Raw genomic sequence first — 20,373 nt, forward strand, 5'->3', positions numbered from 1 at the left:
AAATAAAATTGTAAATAAGTTTTTTAAGGAAAGTTATATGAAGCTTTTTATTCAGAAAAAAAAATTCCTTTTTTCTTTTTTAACAGAAAGTTATGTAAGATTTTTGTGGTTAATTACATTAAATTATCATTCAAATTTTCTTATTTAAGTGTCATTCTCAGACAATCCAATAGCAGAATTGTTGTTCTTTTAGTGATGATCCAAAGTTAATATATATATATATATATATATATTTGTGTAATAAAAAGTTAGTAAATAATGTTATAATTTGTTTGTTTATTTATTTATTTTTTGGTAAATAATATTTTAATTTGTTTAGCTTGAGAATAAATTACATAATCTATTTATCACCAAAAAAAAAAAAAAAAGTGAGTACAAAATGTATGTAATAAAGAGCAACTACATCTATTAGTTATTATTAACTTTGTAATTTATATTGGGACTCACATGTTATGAAAAAATAGAAGGTATATCTAATGTAAGAAAAAAAAGTATAAAAGATGGGTTTAGATTGTTAAGTCACGACTTTATACGTATTGTTTGTTAACGTATTTTTTTTTTTTTGTAAAGTGTGTATAATTATTTATTTAAATGATTTGTTAATGTTAATCGATGATAGTTAAAAATTTTCTAGTAAAAAAAAAAAATTAAATGAAATACAAATTTAAATTATATTAATTTTTATTTTTTATATTAAATGTTATATTTAGCAAATTCTAATATTTACTAATTAATAATTAAAATAAATAAACTAATATATAAGTATAAAACAAAAACAGAAAACAAAAATGATTATTATTTTTTATAAAAAATAGAAATTTAAAAGATAAACTAACGAAATATATTAACTATTAAAACTAATAAATAAAAATGAGCGAACAATATTTACATTATTTTTAATATAATATAAGCTAATATATTTTAAATAATAAAATATAAATATAGCCAAAAAACAAAAAGGGATAAAAAAATATAAAAAGAAAAAAGAAAAACAATCGAAAAGCGGAGTAAGAAGGCAAGCATTTTTATTTCAAAATTTAAAGAGAAAGTCCAAAGTCTTCAAGGATAAGACCTTCCCTCGCAGAAGCCGCTCTTCAAGATTTTAAGCGCTCCATAAAATTTTTACTTACTTTTCCCTCCTCTCCACGTAAGTTTCTACTTCTTTTTTTCTCTCTCGCTTTCTCTGATTTTCTTTTTCAATTTTCTTTCACTTTCTTTTTTCTACTTTCTGCTCCGTTTGGCTTTCAAGAAAAACCGTGTCACAAATAAAAGAAAAGAGAAAAATCTTGATAAATTCTTGAAATCTTTAGCTATTATCATACGCTTGAATCTAGGGGAAAAAAAAGTTTATTATTCCTGAATGCGACTCAGACTTCCATTTCGGCTTTGGTTCTTGTTAGAATTGTGTTTCCTAGAAAACTTTAGTATAGAAGAAATGCTTGGTAGTTGGGATTTTCTGGTTTTTCATTATGTTCGTTGCTCTACAGTTTTCTTGAATACCAAACGGCCGAATTTTTTAATTTAGAGAGTAGGTTTTGGGTTTATTTTGGATATGGTGGTGTTGGGTGGTTTGTTATTAATGCGGATTTCTTAAAATCGTGAGCACATAGGTTGCATTGGGAAACCCTAATTTCGTGCTCTTAAGTTGGGGGAACTAGGGTTTTTTTACTTGTAATGGGTGTTGAAGAAGGAACGAGCAATGGTGACGGTTCAGAATGCTCTGAAGGGGTTAGGTTTTTTCAGAGTGATGTAGTCAACAATGGGTTTGAAGTTGGCACTGGAACTAACATGGGTGACGGTAGCTCCGGAGCGAGTGAGTGTATTCGAACTTACAAGAGGCGGAAACATTTGAAGTCAACCATGGAGAGCAAACTACAGGAAGATGGAAGACCTTATGCAGAGGCAGCGAGTCAATTAGTGGACCAGGTTTGCTTCCCTTTCTATGCATGCATTGTCTGTGTGTATTTTTTATTTTTAGTTATTTTATTTTTTTATTTTACTTTGCTTGTATGAAGTGAATGCTGTCTTCCAGTACTTGTCAATTTGCAATATTGGTCTGCTACTTTTATTTATTATTATTATTGGTTATCCTTCGACCATTTATTAAGTTTAATCTTCAGGTCTCATTATAAAATTACAGCTGAAGCATTTTAAGATGTTTCGGTTAATGGAAAAGTCAATATAAATTTGTAACTGTATATAAAAGGAAAAAAAAAAAAAAGTTGTAGGTAGGATCATAATTTTTTGTGTAGTGAGCTGAAGATAGAAAATAAACCATCACTTTGAAGATTTTTTGAGGAGTGAGAGAGCTAGGCCATAGTGGAGGAAAATGTGACTGTGAATCTTTCTTCCCGAATGCATTCTGGAGCTCACTAGGATAGAATGAGCATAAAGAGGTTCATTTAGCAAGGAGGAATTTTAACAGGGAAATTATAGGATTTCATGGATGTATGTCAATAAGCCAAGTAAAAAACTTTAGGCCAACTGCTTTTTAAGCATTGTAGCCTAAGGCTTAGCCATTGACAGTTGTAGCTTGGGACTTAAACAAGTTTGGTAAGTTCCCTTGACAATAAGTAACTAGATTGTTGTTATTGCGGCCGTTTTGTGTTATAATTTGTGGAAATGGGGGTGATCAAACTTCAATTGGAGGTCCCCTGTAGATTTTCCCTTTTATAGTGTCATTGTTTTTTGTCTGGTGGATTTGTAGATTTAGCTATATTGAGGTTACTAATGGATAGAGGGAGGTAAAAAAGTCAGGTAAAGAGCATGTTAAAGCATCCACGACCATGGTTATGCAACTGATGCAAGAACCAGAAAGAAAAAGAAAAGAGAGAACCATGGGCGATATTCAATATTCCGTATTCAAATAATAGTCTTATTTATATCAAAGAGACTTAAACTACCAAGGAAACTAAATTAAAACCAAATCAACTAAATTCCAAAGTAATATAAAACTCTATTGGGATCCTATGTTCATGGAAATCCCAAATTGCTCAATATTCTAACAATATATTCAATGTTATTTGATAAATATCATGATTTAGCCTTTCTGCATCAACAGTCCTGTGTATACTTATATTCATGTTTGTTTTTTGTGTGGGAGTGGGCTACTTACTACTAGAGGAGTATATAATTGATCTAAAAAGCGTGCACAATATCTTACTGATTTGGTGTATGTGCAAACAACATGACGATGTATATTGGAAGATTAGGTAGGGAATGGATGGTTTGTGATGGTTAACAAAAGTTATGAAGTGATGTTAATTAGTATGCTCTTCAGAAATGATATATGTGTGAGAAGCATCTTCTATAGTTGTATGTAATATATGCTGGTATGCATATACAAGTATGCCAATATTTTTTACCGCATACATATGTACATTTGCATATGTGTTTGTGGTGTTAAAATGGCAATGGATTATAAATTTGTAGATCAAGATTTGAGTGTGAACTAGAAAGATGCACATAGGTGTCCTGGCTTGATTTATGTGCAGACATTGATGAAGACACATAAGTTTGTGTTTTTCTGCATGGAGAGAGGATGGGTTGGATTCAGTTTTTTTTCCTCTCTTTATTTTTTTGGCATAGAGGGAGGGGATAGGGGTTTATGATTGAGCAAGGGATGATATCACATTAGATAATTTAGCAATTGCAGTCATAGCATGCTTGCTTTATCCATATATCTGTATGCTAGTATGTGTTTGTATCGTACATTAACCTATATTTGTTGTTGTGGCATGCATTCTGATGCTTTCATACCTATATTTGTTGTTTATGAATTAATACTTGTTGTAAGATGCCTGTGATGGTTAATAGGTAAGAAGTAACCCATAAACGGTGGATAGTTGACAATAAAATAAGCTAAAATTTCAAATGTAAGAAACTTTATTATATAATAATCAAGGCAAACCAAGTTAGCAAATGATAGTCAAGAACCTCTGTGATTCATGGATGATAACTTATACAGTTTGAAGTACATGAATTGTAAATCAGGAAATGAATCATCTCATCATAAACAAATGGTTATGAAATTGATAACCAGGATTGGCCCACTTGTCCACCTTAGCTATGAAACTTCTAAAGAATACACAATTTACAATCTTAATTTCAAAAGTTCTGAGTTTCTTTTTAGATGGCTTATTAATTAGGTCTTGGGATATTATACTTTTATCTAAAAGCATTTTCAAGGATTCAATTAGAGTTGATTATCAGGAAACAAAAGGAACTAAGTAGAGTGAAGTGGTGAAGTAGGGTTTTTACATGCTTCTCAATACTCGAAATATTTAGGGTTTTGACATGATTGCTGGAAAGGAACTAAATTTGGATGACTAGAGAGGGACTAGTAAGCTGAATTTATTTGGAAAAAATAGCTGAACTTGAAATGATATATGGATTTGAATGATAGAATATGGAAAGCTATAAAATTTAAATTGTTTGTGGTTTGTCTTTGAATCTGGACAGTATTTTGTCAAAACACGTTAAACTGAAAGCAAAGCGTTTATTCATAGCCTACTAATTTGCTAATTGGATGAAGAAAGAATTTTGGACTTAAGGAGGCTATGCAATTATTGAGGCCTTCTTCCTCCATGTAAATGCTGGTCCTTGCTATGTGTTTCTCTTATTTCATGGAAGTTTGTAACAATATTTGAAGTTGCTTTTTTCCTATTTAATGATTGATTTATTTATAAATCTCCAAAATTACAAGTTTATAAATGCTTATGTGCTTTTGATGAGCAGAATGCATATAATACTTGTAACTCTGTGTAATTTTTAGATGCTTAGTACATCTTTTAGTTGGCTGATGTGCTTATAGTTGCTAGTATCGTATGATGCTAATCATTAAGGACTGAAAATAATATCTGTCTTACTTGTATTGGAAATTGCAACATATTGTTCATACATGGATATGCCTTGTAACAATATGTATGATACATAAAAATTTATTGAAACAATGTCTTTTTGTGTAAAACGGGCTACATGTTAAATTAGGGAGCAAAATTTCCTTAACACTCAAGGATGAAGATTATGATGCCATTAAAAACGAAATTAGTGACTGAAAAATGATGTATAGTTGTTGTGTGTTTAGGACTTTTATGATCAAATTATGATGTTCATAGTTACTTTAATGATTTATGCTTTTATCTATGTTTAAGATGTACGTCAGTCAGGGACAAGGAAAATGATTTTTTGGGAAAACCATAAACATCTATAACTAAATATGACAAATCCACATACAAAAATACGCATGTATAGCATATTATGGTCAAATTGTATCATAAGATATGCAATACTGTATGATACACTACACTTTTTTATTTTTTTGGCAAAACGATACATGTTATGATCCACATTTTGACAACTGTGGATGCACTGCTTACAACATTTATGGGGCTCAGGCAAGTGCTTTACAATGTGGCTATAGAGTAATAAACCTTATTTAATTGGAAAATTAGGCTCCTGTCGTTTTATGTTGTCAATTACTCTCTTCAATATTTGTGTCTGCTTGTTAGAACATGTTGTGAATGCTAATTATTATAGAAGTGCATCTGGCTGCATTTAGTTATCCATGATAATTGCTAGCTGAAGAGTGATTATATAGCCATTACATTGAGTGAATGGATTCTTCCTCCTTGAATTTATGGTATTGTTCTCAGCAACATTTTTCTAATTCTTAAATTTCTATATTGAGCCATATTTTATCTATTACAGGCCCTGAAAGAGCAACAAGTCATGGTCATAGGCAGCAATTCTTGTGAGCAAGTCTTCCTCCATTTGAATGGCTCAGATTATTGTTCACAGAGGCCATATAGAAATGTTGTATTGGAGCACTTATATCAGTCATTAAGTGATGATGAAGGTGGCATACAAGGATGCATCCGGGATGCACTCGAATTTTATCCAGACATTGGTCGTGTGATGACAGTTAAGGTTTGTGCTGTGACGATAGTCCATATGTTCCCTAATGATGGCTGATTTAAATAATTTATTTTGTTTTAAATCCATTTCTTTTTTTCCCCTTTGTGTGGTCAATTTAAATAATTTATTTTGTTTCAAATCCATTCTTGTTTTCCGTTTGTTATTTTTTGTATTCGCTGGTTATTTTGCAGGAGTATGATCATCATGTTGGCCATAGGCGAGAATGCTCTTCACCAACAGGGTGTCTCTTAAATGGATTTCGGAGAGAAGATAGTGAACATGCGGGTATCTCCTCTAATGGATACTTAGATACTTCAAAATGTACTGTAACTGAGACTTGTCAGCGTGCTTTTTTTAATACTTTAATATCGGAAGACTTTGCCTCATTGTGCAAGCTATTGTTGGATAATTTCCAAGGAATCAAGGACAATGTTTTTGACTTTAGTCTTATAAACTCAAGGATGAAAGATGGAGCTTATGAAAGTTCACCTATGCTTTTCCTCTCAGATTTTGAACAGGTAAGTATGATAGTTGTTATGTTATCAAAAAATTATTGATTGAACTTCTAGTTGTTGTCCAGTATCACGAAGTGGATGTGCTTAACAATATGACTTCTAGCTTTTAATCTTTCATGTATTGGTATAAATGATTGGTTTTACTGTTGGGCCAATAAATTTGCTTGAATTCTGATCTGGTATTTGTCATGTAAAAGAAATGAAGAGTGGAAGGTTAAACTGATTGTTCAGGGAATTTTGTAGAGATTATTCCTGAACTTATCTTGTGATTCTGTGCATATAATTGATGGTTTTCATGCTTTTACCAAGGACAGTTATGTGGTCTTCATGTTTCTGTTTTCTTTATGTTTGATGGTAAATGCATATTGATTGTGCCATCCTCTTCTGCTTCATTATCTGTTCTTTGGATTTTGAAATGTCTTTCTTTATTGAAATGTGAATATTTATTTTATGCATTTTCTTTTTTTTCTCATGGAGAAATTTCTCATGCGTCTCACATTTAGGAAACTTGAGATCAATGTCCAAAATTTTAGTCTTGTTGGGGCAACTGTGCAGATGTGTATTCTTTTTTTCTCCATGAAAGTGAACCTTATATTTTTGCTTATATGTATTTTCAACCTGAATATGTTTCCAGGTATGGGCAAAGCTTCAGGGAATTGGAACTCAAATGATTTCTCTTGCAAAAAGCCTCTCTGAAATTTCAAGGACTTCCTACAATAAACAGGTAAGATAAGTCAATTAAAGGTTTTTTGTCAATCTAGGTGTCTTGTATTTTATAGTTTATCTCTCTGTTATAGAAATTTATCTCCACCTGCACATTATGTTATGGTTTGCTTGTATGTCTCAAAAAAATTAGTTGTTTTTTGCCTAGGTTGGAGGTTCTGTCCGCAACACATTTCAAGATGGAAAACATGAGGTAAGTGAGTTCTGCAGTCAGTGTAAAATGAGTTTTAACTGGATTTCAAAAGTCAAAATGAATTTACTTAGTTTGGTTTGATACTAGAGGAAATGTTCCTGTGGTTTGCATTGTTACATTTCAAGTTTTGCATCTCTTTCAAACTGATTGGGATTGTCTAGCAACTTCCATATCCTTGAATTTAATGACTGTTTAAAGTGAAGAGTTTTGTTTCTTTGTTTTGCAGAGAAAATATTTGTGTGTGTGTTGACAAATCCTAGGGGTTTGGCTTGTTGTTTTGTGACAAATCCTATTGTTTTTTGCCCCTTTATTTTATTTCCAGTGTATGCTTTTTTAATATCTTTAGGGCATATACAAATTGATTATTGCAGAACAGCATGATGAGACGGTTAATTGACAACTGAAAAATTCTGAAATCTATTTTTGTTGGCCCATTTTTTAACATATGCATCTCAGTTATCACTCTTATGAATTTGTTTCAAGTGATTAGTTATGATGCTACTTTAGAGGAATATACTAAACATTGTTACTTCAATGCAGTTGCATACCAAGCAGTCTGACTCTCACCCTAAACTGGAGCAATCAGATGATTGTGGTTTATACAAAGTTTGCACTTGTATGCGCTGTGGGGACAGTTGTGATGGGAGGGATCGTCTAGTCTGTGATTCATGTGAGGATATGTATCATGTCTCCTGCATTGAGCCTGCTGTCAAAGAGATTCCCCACAAAAGTTGGTATTGTGCCACTTGCACTGCAAGTGGAATTAAATCACCTCATGAAAATTGTGCAGTATGTGAGAGGCTGAATACGGTTAAGACCATAGTAAATGGAGTTGGTAACGACAGTGCTCCGACTAATGGAGAAGCACATAATGAATTGGGAGAAAATTCAAACTGTAGTTCAGATGAATGGTTTCACTCATCAGAAATGGGAAAAGGCTCATGTGTTTGTAAAATTTGTGGAAATGAGATAGAAGATGGCGAAAAGTCAAAAACATGTAGTCACTCAGTATGCCCCAGTAGATACTATCATGTGAGGTGCCTGACAAAAATGCAGCTAAAGTCATATGGTCCACAATGGTACTGCCCTTCTTGTCTGTGCAGAACTTGCCTCACTGATAAAGATGATGAAGATATTGTTCTATGTGATGGCTGTGATCATGCCTATCACATTTATTGCTTAAAGCCACCCAAGACTTCCATTCCAAGAGGAAAATGGTTTTGCAGAAGATGCAACGTAAGAATTCGATCAATACGGAAGGCAAAGAGGGCTTATGAAAGAAGACAGAAGAAAGGCAATGGAGAATTTAAGGCATTTGAGAATAATGAAAAGAAGTGGGTTGATAAAGATAGCATGGAATCAGATAAAAATAGGGAAGGGATAGACATGCTTATAACTGCGATGAATTTATGACGATGAGCAAGTGGCTGGAAATTTCAGTGAAATGTTTTGAATACAAGAAGGTATTATATGAGTACGAGATTTTGAATGGTTTCTTCTATGGGCAATAAATATTAACATGTAGGTGTATCGCAGGATGCTCGACATTTTCCATTTGCCTCATTATTTGGGAAGACTGATATTTTGGTAGGGTGTAAACTGTGTTAGATTTGACTGACTTTTTGGATACGTATATCGGGGAAGACATGATTCTAAAAGCTGTATATCTACTACATCGGTCCCCGCTTAAAGTGGAGGGATTGAGAAACAATACCAGTTTGGTAAAGTGACCATTTTAACCATCTCTTGTTGAATACCCTAAACGCTTTGTACCATGTAAGTAGATATTTTTCTAGAGCTATTGAAAAGGCTATGTTTCTCAAGTCATGTTGTAAAATGCAGAAATTGTTGTGTAACACCTGCTCTTGGTAATCAAAGAGAAGGATATTTTTCTTCACGAAGCAGCTATGCTCTGTCTCTCTCTGTTTTTCATCTTTTTGGATTTGTTAATATTTGCTTTCATTATGACTTTTTGCCATCGTTTTATTCCTTTCCAGGAAGCATACTGTATCCTTTACTTGGGTTCTTTAAAGTGGATTTTGCAAAAGACTGGCAGTTGATTGTTTCTTCGACCAAAATTGCAAATTTTCAGGTTTCAGCCCTCATCCTTGATTTGGATTAGTGAATAGCATCATTTCCCAGGATTCCTTTTTCTACAACTTCTATTCCTTTGCTCATTTCTCCCCTATATGGAAGTCAAATGAAATACATCTTCTTCTTCTACTTTTTTATTTTTTATTTTTTTTGTGGTGGTGGGAGAACAATTGTTAAAATACCACATGCACTCTCAACGTGTCTATTCTTTAAGCACATCAAGCTAACGAACCACAAGCTGTCACCTCAGAGATCTAGACTGTCATTTTTTCAATGAAGTCTTTACTAAACAGCTGGGATTGATGTTTAAACTTCATTTGTTACTATGGACGAGCTGTTAGATTACATATAGTCTTGGAATTTCGTCCATGAATATGGTCAATTATTGGAATTATATGTAATCTGATCATCTGATAGGCAATGTCTAGTAATTTAGCCCACATCACTAATCATAGCAAAAATATATATATATATATATATACATATAATTTTGCTATAGCCGGTAGATGCATACTTGTAGTTTTTATATGTCAATAGCTTTTACATTGTCAGGCAGTATGTTGCCTAAGGTAGAAAATACTGTACACTTTCTGAAAGGTAAGCATGCACACTTTTTGCAAGATAAACATGCAAGCTTATCAAGTAGGTTATATATATATATAGATATTATATGGTGCGGATCGCATCAAAAGGCGTCTGTTTTGCTGTGTATATATACACAGTATACACAGCAGTCTGCATACGGACAATCCGTATCGTAGAACTACTCTAAATCTAAAAAAAAGCAGGATATATATTATGTGTCCATATTATCTCTTAGATCTAGGGATTTAAAATAGCATGGAAAAGGGGAGAATTAAGGGCATAACTAATATATGATAAAAAAAAAAAAAAAGAAGAAGGAATATATCACTGGTTGAACATGAATAGAAACACTGGTGTAACAGCAATAAAGACAAAAATGAGAATGGAAGATCCCATTCATATGTACATTAGGATTGAAACCGTGAAACAAGTGCGTCAGTGGGCAGCAGTAACTAAAGGGCAGCTCCGCAGCACAACAGTCTCGAATGTGATACCTGGTCCGATGCCCAACAGTAGACCCAATTCTAAACCATAACCAGTGGTCTCCTTCCCTTCCTCCATTGATTTCTTCCTCGAATAACAAACAGAACACATGGAGCTCCCATATTCCCATACTCTCTGAGCACATGCCTTGTGGCCCTCAGTTTGTCCTCTTCTAGACCCAGGTTTTGCTGAATCTCATCAACAACCGCTCTTCCACCTGGATGGACAGCATAGAACAATGAATTCCAATCAACATCATCCATCCCAAGTTTCCTAAACGATTCCTTCAACACCCCTTCAATGCTGCTTCCCACCATCTTGGGAATGTTCTCCGCTAAACGGTAAGCAAAACCCATCTCCCTCAAGTGTCCCACAACTGCATCTCCGGAGTCCGGAACAATTGATTGCCCGGTGGAAACCACCTTGAAAACCGGAGCTTGATCAGCATTGACATTGGCACCGACAATTGCGACTGCTGCACCGTACCCGAAGATTGCCTGACCTATGAGTATGTCCAAGTGTGTTTGTGAAGGTCCATGGAAAAGCGTTCCTGTGATGTCAGAGCAAACGAGAAGCACACGTGCACCATGATTGTTCTCGGCGAGATCTTTGGCTAGCCGGAGAGCTGTCCCTCCGGCGAAGCAGCCTTGCTGATAGATCATGAACCTGTTAACTGTAAGGTTGAGACCAAGAAGCTTTGTGAGTTGGTAGTCAGCTCCCGGCATGCCGGAAGTTGTGCAGAATATAAGGTGTGTGATCTTGGAGATGGGTTGTCCCCATTCTTTGATGGCTTCCATTGCTGCTTGTTTACCAAGTTTCGGTACTTCAGAAACCAGAAGGTCTTGCCGTGCATTAAAAGATGGAGCTTGATAGGTACATATATTTGGGTTGGATTTTAGAAACTCTTCTGTCAAGTGCAGGTATCGCTTGTTTGTGGTAGATTTTTTGCCTTCAAGCACGAAGTGTCAAAATTTTCTTAATTTTTCTCTTATCCTGGACAAATTTTTGTCCCATGTGCAATGTTAGGCAACATGTTGATTGATTTTTTTTCCTTTTAACATAAAATTTGTCCTGAATTCTTTGATTAGAGAATTAATACAAAATATTTATATGTTGGGTTTTGCATGATTGAGAGAATGTAACATAATTGAGGAAATGAAAGGGCTATAATATAGATAGAGAGCTTACAGATGCGCTTGAACTTTTCCTTTAGATGGGTCAAGTGGTCACTGTTGGTGATTAGGAAGTAGAAATCAGGATAGTCTTTTTGGTAGATACAATTTGTTGGATTTGCAGTGCCAATTGCTATTATTTTGGCTACAGCCTTCTCGGCTCCTTGAACATCTCCATTACTAATCTTTTCCATTGATGCTTGAAATGGTTTTGATACCGTAATATCCCAAAATTTGGAAAATTTGTATGATAAGCCTGCAATTAAGGGAGAGATAAGCAGGGTTTTGTTGCCGCAACTCTGTGGGCTTTTATAGACTAATCTTGTAGTTTAAAATGCTGCAATCTGTCAACCAAAAATAAAAAATAAAGTTCCAGTGTAACAACTAAGAATTGAATACCTTTGTGTACTATTTCTTGATTTGAATTAATTGCAATTCAGTACATTTATGCTGGAAAATTTGCATTTTGAACATTTAAATTTAACATATTGCAATTTAGTTCCTCAACTTTAATTTATTATATTTTGATTCAATTTGGATATTCTAGTTTAAAAAATTTTTGCTTATAAAAATGTCTACTATAATAGTCATAAATGTATTTAATCTTTTAAATAAAAAAAAAAATCTAAAAGTTTATGATACCCCCTTTCTTTTGAGTCTCCCATTTATGACCTCATAGTTGTAGATTAAAGGGTTTATCACTTGACAACCTCACTTGATAAAAAAAATAATACTATATGGTATAACAATAAATTAATCACTTACAAACGTCATATAATATATTTTGTAAGATGTTAAAATAAAATATATAAATCCTATAAATAATTAATTAATATTCTATTATAAATGTCTTATTGCACTGCATTACCTAAACAATATAACAATATAAATTTTTATCCTTCACATATCTGCTGTCGATTTTCTAATCTAAATATTAAAAGAAAAGGAGACAAAAAAAATGCAGCTTTAATATGTATATAAAGGCAATTATCAAAACTTAGAGGAGATAAATAATGTCTTCCAACAAAGAAGTAATTAAACAAAGAATGAGATTGCATCGACTTTAATTGGTAGATGCAATTCCATGTATGCCATCCAAAAATAATAATAATGATAAATGAATGAATCAAATGAATCAATTATATCGTGAACTCAATTAGATATTCCACTCATTTAGAAGCCATTATTTTCTCTCTCTATATATATAATATTTTACAATAATTATTTCGCCTCTATACACTTCTTTTGTATGTTTTATAATGGCTCAAAATCCCTTCTTCCAGTCTTAGTGACCGCGAAACCAGAAGTCTAGGACATTATTAGACATATATATGTATATATAATAGTACAGTTTATTATTGTAAATGCAAATAAAAAAAAAATCTTATTTTTTAAATCTCAATTTTTAATACACACGCACAAGTTGAAGTAAGATAATTTAATAAAATTTTGATGATTATTAAATTATATTAAAATTATAATTTAAAATTTAAAAATTGATAAATATGTATTAAATGATATACTAAAATTTTATTTTTAAAATTTTAATTTTTAATATAATTTAAAAATTAAAAAAAAAATTATATTAACGATCCTATTAAATATCTTATTTAATTCTGATTTTATATATAATTTTTTTTTTTATATTAGAGATCGTATTAAATATTTTATCTAATACTGATTTATATATATATATATATATATATATATGTTATATATATTATACTATGTTTTAAAAGATTTAAGGCCTCGAGCCAAGGCATTTTAGGATATGCCTGTGAGACATATGCTTTACGAGATGGGACAAAAATCTTAGGGCACAGAAATACATTTTTTAACGGCTCAAATGGTGAGGAATACATGTCATCTATATAGTTAAATCTAACCTCTTTGTTTTTTATTTTGTAAAAATCTATTTTACCCTAATTTAGGTTTATAAATTATTTTTATAAATTAAAAATGTATATGTATTGTATATTTATTTATAATTTATTAATTTTATATCTTATATAAACTTTAATTTTATGTATTTTGTAGTTTAAAATTTATTTTTATTTCTTATCTTTTTAGTATTATAATTTAATTCTTGAAAAGCATACGTTTCAATGTCTTCGAGCTTATGTCTCACCTCGTGTCAGTCAAAACACCCCATCCTATGCTTTTGTCTTTCAAAACATTGATATTATTACTATTATTAAGTGTATGGTAAATGCTAGGACACTATCATATTTATCAAATTTATTTATTAAATACTACATATTTAATATATTATTAATTGATATATTAATAGTGAATTTTTAAATAGATAATAGATTAAAAAAAAAAGCTAATGAGATATTATCATATTATTTATCACAGTAAATGAATTTGAAGAATATTTTTATAGTCCTAGCTTTATTAAGAATCTAAAACTACTACATCATTTTATACCAAAAGCTTGGCTAATAAATTTAGTACATATAGCAGCATTGCCATCTATAAAATCAAAGTAATTTTAAGGACCTATTTGAAGTGCTTTTCTTAAGTAATTATTTACTATAGCATTTTTTTTTTTAAATAAGTGCTTCATAAAATAAGTGGTATAATATTTGCCTATATATAACAAAAAAATACTTCTAAATTTATTTTTGGTATTTTTATATTTTAATTAATGCATTGAAAGGTTTTTTATTTATTTTATTTTTTATCATCTTGAAGTACTTATTTGGAGAAGTTTCAATTTGGTACTTAACTTTTTTAGAAACACTTAAAATGTTCTTTTTTCTTTTTTTATTTTATTTTTATTTTATTTTTAATGGAAAAAGCACTTCCTAGATGCTTTTTCTGTCTTCATAGCCCTTATTTAAACTCGAAAGCACTAAAAATGTTCTTTTTATTTTTATTTTTTTAATTTTAATGGAAAAAGCACTTTCTAATATTTTTGCCAAACACATAACCAGATGATTTTTCTGTCTTTGTAGCCCTTATTTTTTTGGGTAAATAAAACTGCATTAAGCACAAAAGAGGGGAGGGGAACCAGAAGGAAATATCCAGTTACCCCAAAGAACATACAGCAGTTTCCTCTGAGAGGATATGAGCTAAAACAGGAGGAGGACAGTTACATAAATTAGCAGTAGAACAAAACAGATAAGAATTATCCTTCAGAGCTGCCTTTGCTGCAAGATCTGCGCATTGATTAGCTTGCTGTGGGGTCTAAGAAATTGTCCAGTTGTTGTCCTTCAGTTTGTCTCTGAGATTTTTAACCAAAGACCACGACTCCCATTCGCTAGGTTCGGAAGAGTCATTAAGCTGATCCACCACCAACCGGGCATTACAGAGCCAATCCACCTCTATCCAAGAAGACTCCTTTGCAATAGTTACTGCACATTCGATAGCTTTGAGCTCAGCAATATCGGGTCTAACTGAGGGTATTAGTTTGGCAGCGAGGACTTTGACTAAACTCTTGTCGTCCCTAGCAATAAGAGCGATTGCTGATTTGTCTGAAGAGCACACAACATCCGTGTTATGCAAATTCTACCACTTTGGGGGGCTTTCCAAACTATGTCTCTGCGAGGATGACACCTGCTCTTCTTACCTAGAGCCACAAGCTTGAATTCCTCCACCATCGATTCCCATCTAGCCGAAGCCTTGGCTATAGAGCTTCTGTTTTCATAGACCTTGTCATTTCGTAATTCCCATATAATGTAAAGAAAAGTGGCTAGCAATAGGGAAGTGTAGTCTTTTCTTCCTAGGTTTGAACACAGCTGATGAGAAGGATTCATACACCACTTCACCAGCTCCTGGGCATTACTTGAGGCAACAGAATCCAGTCGAAGTCCCCATTTACTGCTGAAAGCCATTGCTCTTGCAACTGGACATTCTACCAAAAGATGGGAAGACATTTCTTTGGTAAAACCGCAGAAAGAGCAGCTTGGATCCCCCTTGCCAGTGCTTTCAAAAATAGTTCCCTTCAAAGGCAAAACATCTGCAGCGAGTCTCCAGAGAAACATCTTGATTCTCTCGTGGATTTTAGCTGTCCATATCTCCTTCCATATACTTTTATCAGAAGCTCCATTACTAGTGAGGATGTTATAGCAACTTTTAACTGAAAAAAATCCGTTGTTGGTGCTTATCCAAAAGAGTTTATCTTCGATCTCTGATCCATAGATCTTAACTCTATTGATGGCTTCCACTATTTCTTGGTCGCACAAATCTTGCAACTTGGCTTCGTCCCATCTAAAATCGATAGGGGTAATCAGGTTCTCAACTCTCCTGACTTGGGATTCAATAGCTCCCTCTTTTATTTTAGGGACTTTTCCTTCAATTTCGGGATCCAAGGATCCTTCCATGGGTCAACGGTCCAGCCGTTTCCAATCTTAAAGCACGAAACCTTCCTGATCAAATCTTTTGAGCTAAGTATTCTTCTCCACACAAAAGAATTCTCGGCTTTAAACTTGCATCCAAAAAAGGATTTGTTTTTTAATGTACTTAGCTCTTAAGATACGGTTCCATAAGCAATCTTCCTCCTTGGCTAGTTTCCATCCAAGCTTGGCTAAAAGGGCTACATTGAAATCTTTGAACTTCCTGAAAGCTTTGGGTTTACATAAACTTCCCCAATTCTTCAGAGCTAGATAATGACTGCTACCTTCCTTAGCTCCCCACCAGAACCTTCTGACAATAGCTTTGTAGCCCTTATTTAAACTCGAAAGCACTAACTATGTTTAATTTTAAAAGATTAATTCTATCTAAATTAACAAAGAAAAATTAAGAAAATTCAATGACTATCAAATCCACCAAATAAGAAACTGATTATTGATAATATTTATTTAAATATTACATAATTTTTTGTTTCGAGCGATATATATGTTATATAATATTTGAAAAAAAGGAGCAACTAATTCTTTTTCTTATATAACTGTCCATTATGGATTATTAAGATATAACATTTGAATATTTTTTGTGTCTTCCAGAACAACAACAGAAAGCTAATTTCTTAGGATCCTTTGTTGGCTTTTTTCAGTGCTTGATTGTGCTTGGGGTTTTATCACAACCTTTCATTAAAAATTATCTAATCCAAAGATCAAAATGAATACCACATCATTTAAATTAGCATACATGATCATCAAAGCCTCAACACATGGATTCTTCTATTTCACATTAGATCTCATGTATTTTTCAAAAATTTTCAAATAAAAATTCATTTTATAATTTTAAAAAAGAGGCTGAATCGCATGTGCTACTTCATGATACAAAATAATAGATTAGCTTAATCCATTTGTACTTCGAAGATCCATTCAGTCGACGAGAAAAATAAAAAGAAAAAGGATACCCATTATTTCTTCTTCTTTTTAACTTAACCACTACAGAACAAAGAACCAAAAGCAAACCCCCCCCCCCCCCCCCCCCCCAAAAAAAAAAAAAAAAAGGAAAAAAGAACCAATCTGTATGTTCACGTACCAGTTCTGATTCTTTTACCTCATGACGAATTCTGGAAAACCCAATCTGAACCCTATTATTTTTGGAGAGGGAAAAAATATATATATATAAAGCTTTTGTTAAACTTAAAAAAGCGGTTTTACTTAATTGGAGATGATCATGGGCTCACTCAAAAGTTCCAAATCTTGATATCTTTTTGTTTTTCTCCATTGCTGCTGGTTGTTTTTCCCTTATTTTCAAAACGTGGTTTTCTATGGATGAGCGCGCGGAGGAAGTTGGACCCCCCCCCCCCCCCCAAAAAAAAAATAATAATAAAAAAATGTGGCTTTAGTGATCATGTACTATATTAATTATTAACATATGATATTCATTTTCATCGTTGAATTAGATAGTTTTTAAACAAAAAGCTATGAAAAGTCAAACATAACCACATACTAAAAATAGCCACCACAAGATCCTGGTCCTGAAATATTACCTTACATAGTTGGTCATATCATTATCAATTGATAAACAACAAGATGATGTCTATTCTATTCTTGTAAGATAAATTATTTCACAACTTACCCAGAAGAAGAATATCCATGTGCACGCCCCCCTTATTTATATATACTTCTTTCATCAAATACCATATAGGTTGTAATACTCAATCAATTCTTATATATATATATATATATATATATATATGTAAATGCAAGTTCTAAATGCAAATTGATAAATTTATAAATGCAAGTTCTTGTGGTGCAAGTAACAAAAATTATGGTACTTCTTTTTAATGTATTTTGTAGTACTATAGAACTATTAAACTTGCATTTAAATCAATTTGCGCTGTTTTTCTATTAATTATTTATTTATTTTTGGAATCAATTTGTGCTTGCTGAGTGCGTGGTGTCCATGTAATCGATTTTTAATTGTCTACATGAATAACGTTTCTTATCAGAAATTTATGAAAGTAAGCGCTTGTCTAGTTGGCTAATTAATTAACAATTTTTAAATGTCATGTATTTTGTTGATTGGTTATCATCACAGTCAACCGTGAGTACTGATCCGGATCATTTTAGTTTGCTAGTTGAGCATGTGACTTCTCTTGATTAAGCTTCTCTAATGCTGACACATATAATTTTGTTATAGAATGCTGACACATATGTGTTACATGTAATTGATCAAGTAACACATAACATTTATAGCAAAACTATATAAATATGATTGTAGTCATCCACATAGAGCAACTGCCCCCAAGTATATGTAATTCTAATCATATATCATATTAATTATTTGTAATCAGGATAATAAGTCTAATAAATTGTTGCCCACCACATGTTGAGGGCTACTACCCGATAATAGTAGCCATGATTTATTATATATCTTACAGGATTTTGAGTAATTATTACACTAATTTTGATTGCGGCTCAATTGTATCAGGATTAATATTTTAAGCTTGAATTGGGTTGAAGTTGACTTTCTAATTAAGATCTATAATCATCACTACATATATATATATATATATATATTCTCTAAAAGGAAGATGCTCGGAATTCTCAAGTAATTTCAAGTTTTTTCCTTTCCCCAAATGAATCAGATTTCAAGTTTTTTCCTTTCCCCAAACCATAAATCATGAAATGGCGTGCAATTCATGGACTGAAATGTCAATTTTTTTGCTGATCATGAAAAGGAAATAAATATTAGCACGTGCAGAGAATAGTTCGTATTTAAATTTGTCTTTAATTAAATCGTGTTGAGACTTGAGACCTCATGTGAGGATTGCTAATTTGGAGTTTTTAGTCTATTTTATGTGTATGTTGTTTTATATTTGATTATGGTTTTTGAGAATTAATTCATTTTCAATATCCGCATATTTTTCTTCGATTGTGATACCATTACCAACCATGTGTTTCCAAGTTTTGTACACATCTCTGTTGAGCTTCTATGTATGGTATGCGGATCAAAATCTGGCACTTAAATTGTAATGTCTCTTTAAAGGTGCTTCTAATTGAAATTTAAGTCCCTAAACTCTACTAAGTCCTCTTTCTTCCACACTTTTTGTACTCTTTCTGACACCCTCCATTAGAATTGGAAAGATGATACTTTCACGCACATAAATCACTAGTGCATAAGTTGATCAAAAAAATCAATAGAGCATAAAGCTCCATAATTTGCACAAATTCTCACTTGATCTTTATTGAACCACCTATACTAATAGGTTTAGGGGCTTTGATTTGTTATTTTTCTATCTAATTGTGTATTAAGAACGCATGATCAAAAACAATATTTAAACTGCAATTTTAAATTATGTACCAACTGATCTCATGAAAAATGTTTTTATTTATTTATTTATTTTTTGGATTAATTACACATTCTTTTTTTGAAGTTTTAGAATTATATAAATTGGATTATGAAGTTTTTAAATTTGTTTCAAATCAGTTTATATTAACTACCAGGGTTAATTTTGCCATTAAATAACGCCAGTATACAACATGTTGACTTCATAATCTGTTTTTTCAACCAAAAATATATATTTTTGAAAAAATAATTTTAATATTTCTCTATTTTATATTTATGAATTTTTTATTTGAAAAATTGTACTATTCCTATTTTATTTAAATAAAAATTTCAAAGAAAATAAATATTTTTGAACTTAAAATTAGATAAAAATAAAAATTAAAAAAATTAAAATTTTGGTCTAATAAAACTATTTTTCTTAGACTAAAAATTTAATAAAATAGTTTTAATAGACCAAATTAATAATAATTTTTTTATGCCCAAACAATTAAAAAAAATTAGACCAAAATAAAAAAATAAAAATTCGACAAAAAATAGAAATAAAAATAAATTGGAATTTTCAGGTTTTTTAATAAAAATATTTTTATCATACCAAAAATTAAATAAGGTAATTTTATTAGACCAAAAATTAATAACAATTTTTTACACCCAAACCATAAAAAAATAAAATCAAAATAAAGAAAAATAAAAAATATATATATATATATAATTGGAATTTTTGCTCTAATAAAAATATTTTTATTAGATCAAAATTAAATAAAATAATTTTATTGGACCAAAAATTAATAATAATTTTTTATGCCCAAATCACAAAAAATAAAAATAAAAATAAATTATAATTTTTATACGTTTAGTTTGGTCTAATAAAAATAATAAAAAATAAATTTATTATTATTGGTTATATTTTTATTATTTTATTTTCATTTGGTCTAATAATTTATTTTTATTATTTTTAGATCCTTATCTTTTTAAGCAAAAATTTTTGATATTATTTTTAATT

General features: G+C 31.5%; 2 protein-coding genes and 1 pseudogene across 6 annotated transcripts; 1 reads left to right on the top strand and 2 right to left on the bottom strand.

Annotated features, from left to right (window-relative positions):
• Nucleotides 1-1,008: 1,008 nt before the first annotated feature.
• LOC107421123 (PHD finger protein EHD3) lies at nt 1,009-9,767 on the top strand. 5 transcript variants are annotated; one of them, XM_016030293.4, is made up of 7 exons: nt 1,009-1,147; nt 1,611-1,926; nt 5,710-5,928; nt 6,108-6,434; nt 7,066-7,155; nt 7,303-7,347; nt 7,888-9,244. In XM_016030293.4, exons 2-7 carry the CDS (start codon nt 1,675-1,677, stop codon nt 8,758-8,760), a joined length of 1,806 nt encoding a protein of 601 aa, XP_015885779.3. In that variant the 5' UTR covers nt 1,009-1,147; nt 1,611-1,674; the 3' UTR covers nt 8,761-9,244. The 5 variants fall into 5 exon arrangements, 1 of the variants encoding a protein (XP_015885779.3); XR_001581748.4 differs by adding an exon at nt 9,345-9,767 and having other exon boundaries at nt 1,032-1,926; nt 7,888-9,123; XR_007241463.2 differs by adding an exon at nt 9,345-9,767 and having other exon boundaries at nt 1,032-1,926; nt 7,888-9,068.
• On the bottom strand, nt 9,508-11,900 carry LOC107421100 (chalcone synthase-like; annotated as a pseudogene).
• Nucleotides 11,901-14,873: 2,973 nt separating this feature from the next.
• Nucleotides 14,874-16,009, bottom strand: LOC132803765 (uncharacterized). The gene is made up of 2 exons (XM_060817279.1): nt 15,256-16,009; nt 14,874-15,160 (listed from the first exon to the last, which is right to left on the bottom strand). The coding sequence occupies exons 1-2, from the start codon at nt 16,007-16,009 to the stop codon at nt 14,874-14,876; spliced, it is 1,041 nt and encodes a 346-aa protein (XP_060673262.1).
• Nucleotides 16,010-20,373: the final 4,364 nt, after the last annotated feature.

Source organism: Ziziphus jujuba, chromosome 5 (assembly GCF_031755915.1).
Source record: "Ziziphus jujuba cultivar Dongzao chromosome 5, ASM3175591v1".
In the NCBI taxonomy this organism is placed as follows: Eukaryota; Viridiplantae; Streptophyta; class Magnoliopsida; order Rosales; family Rhamnaceae; genus Ziziphus; species Ziziphus jujuba.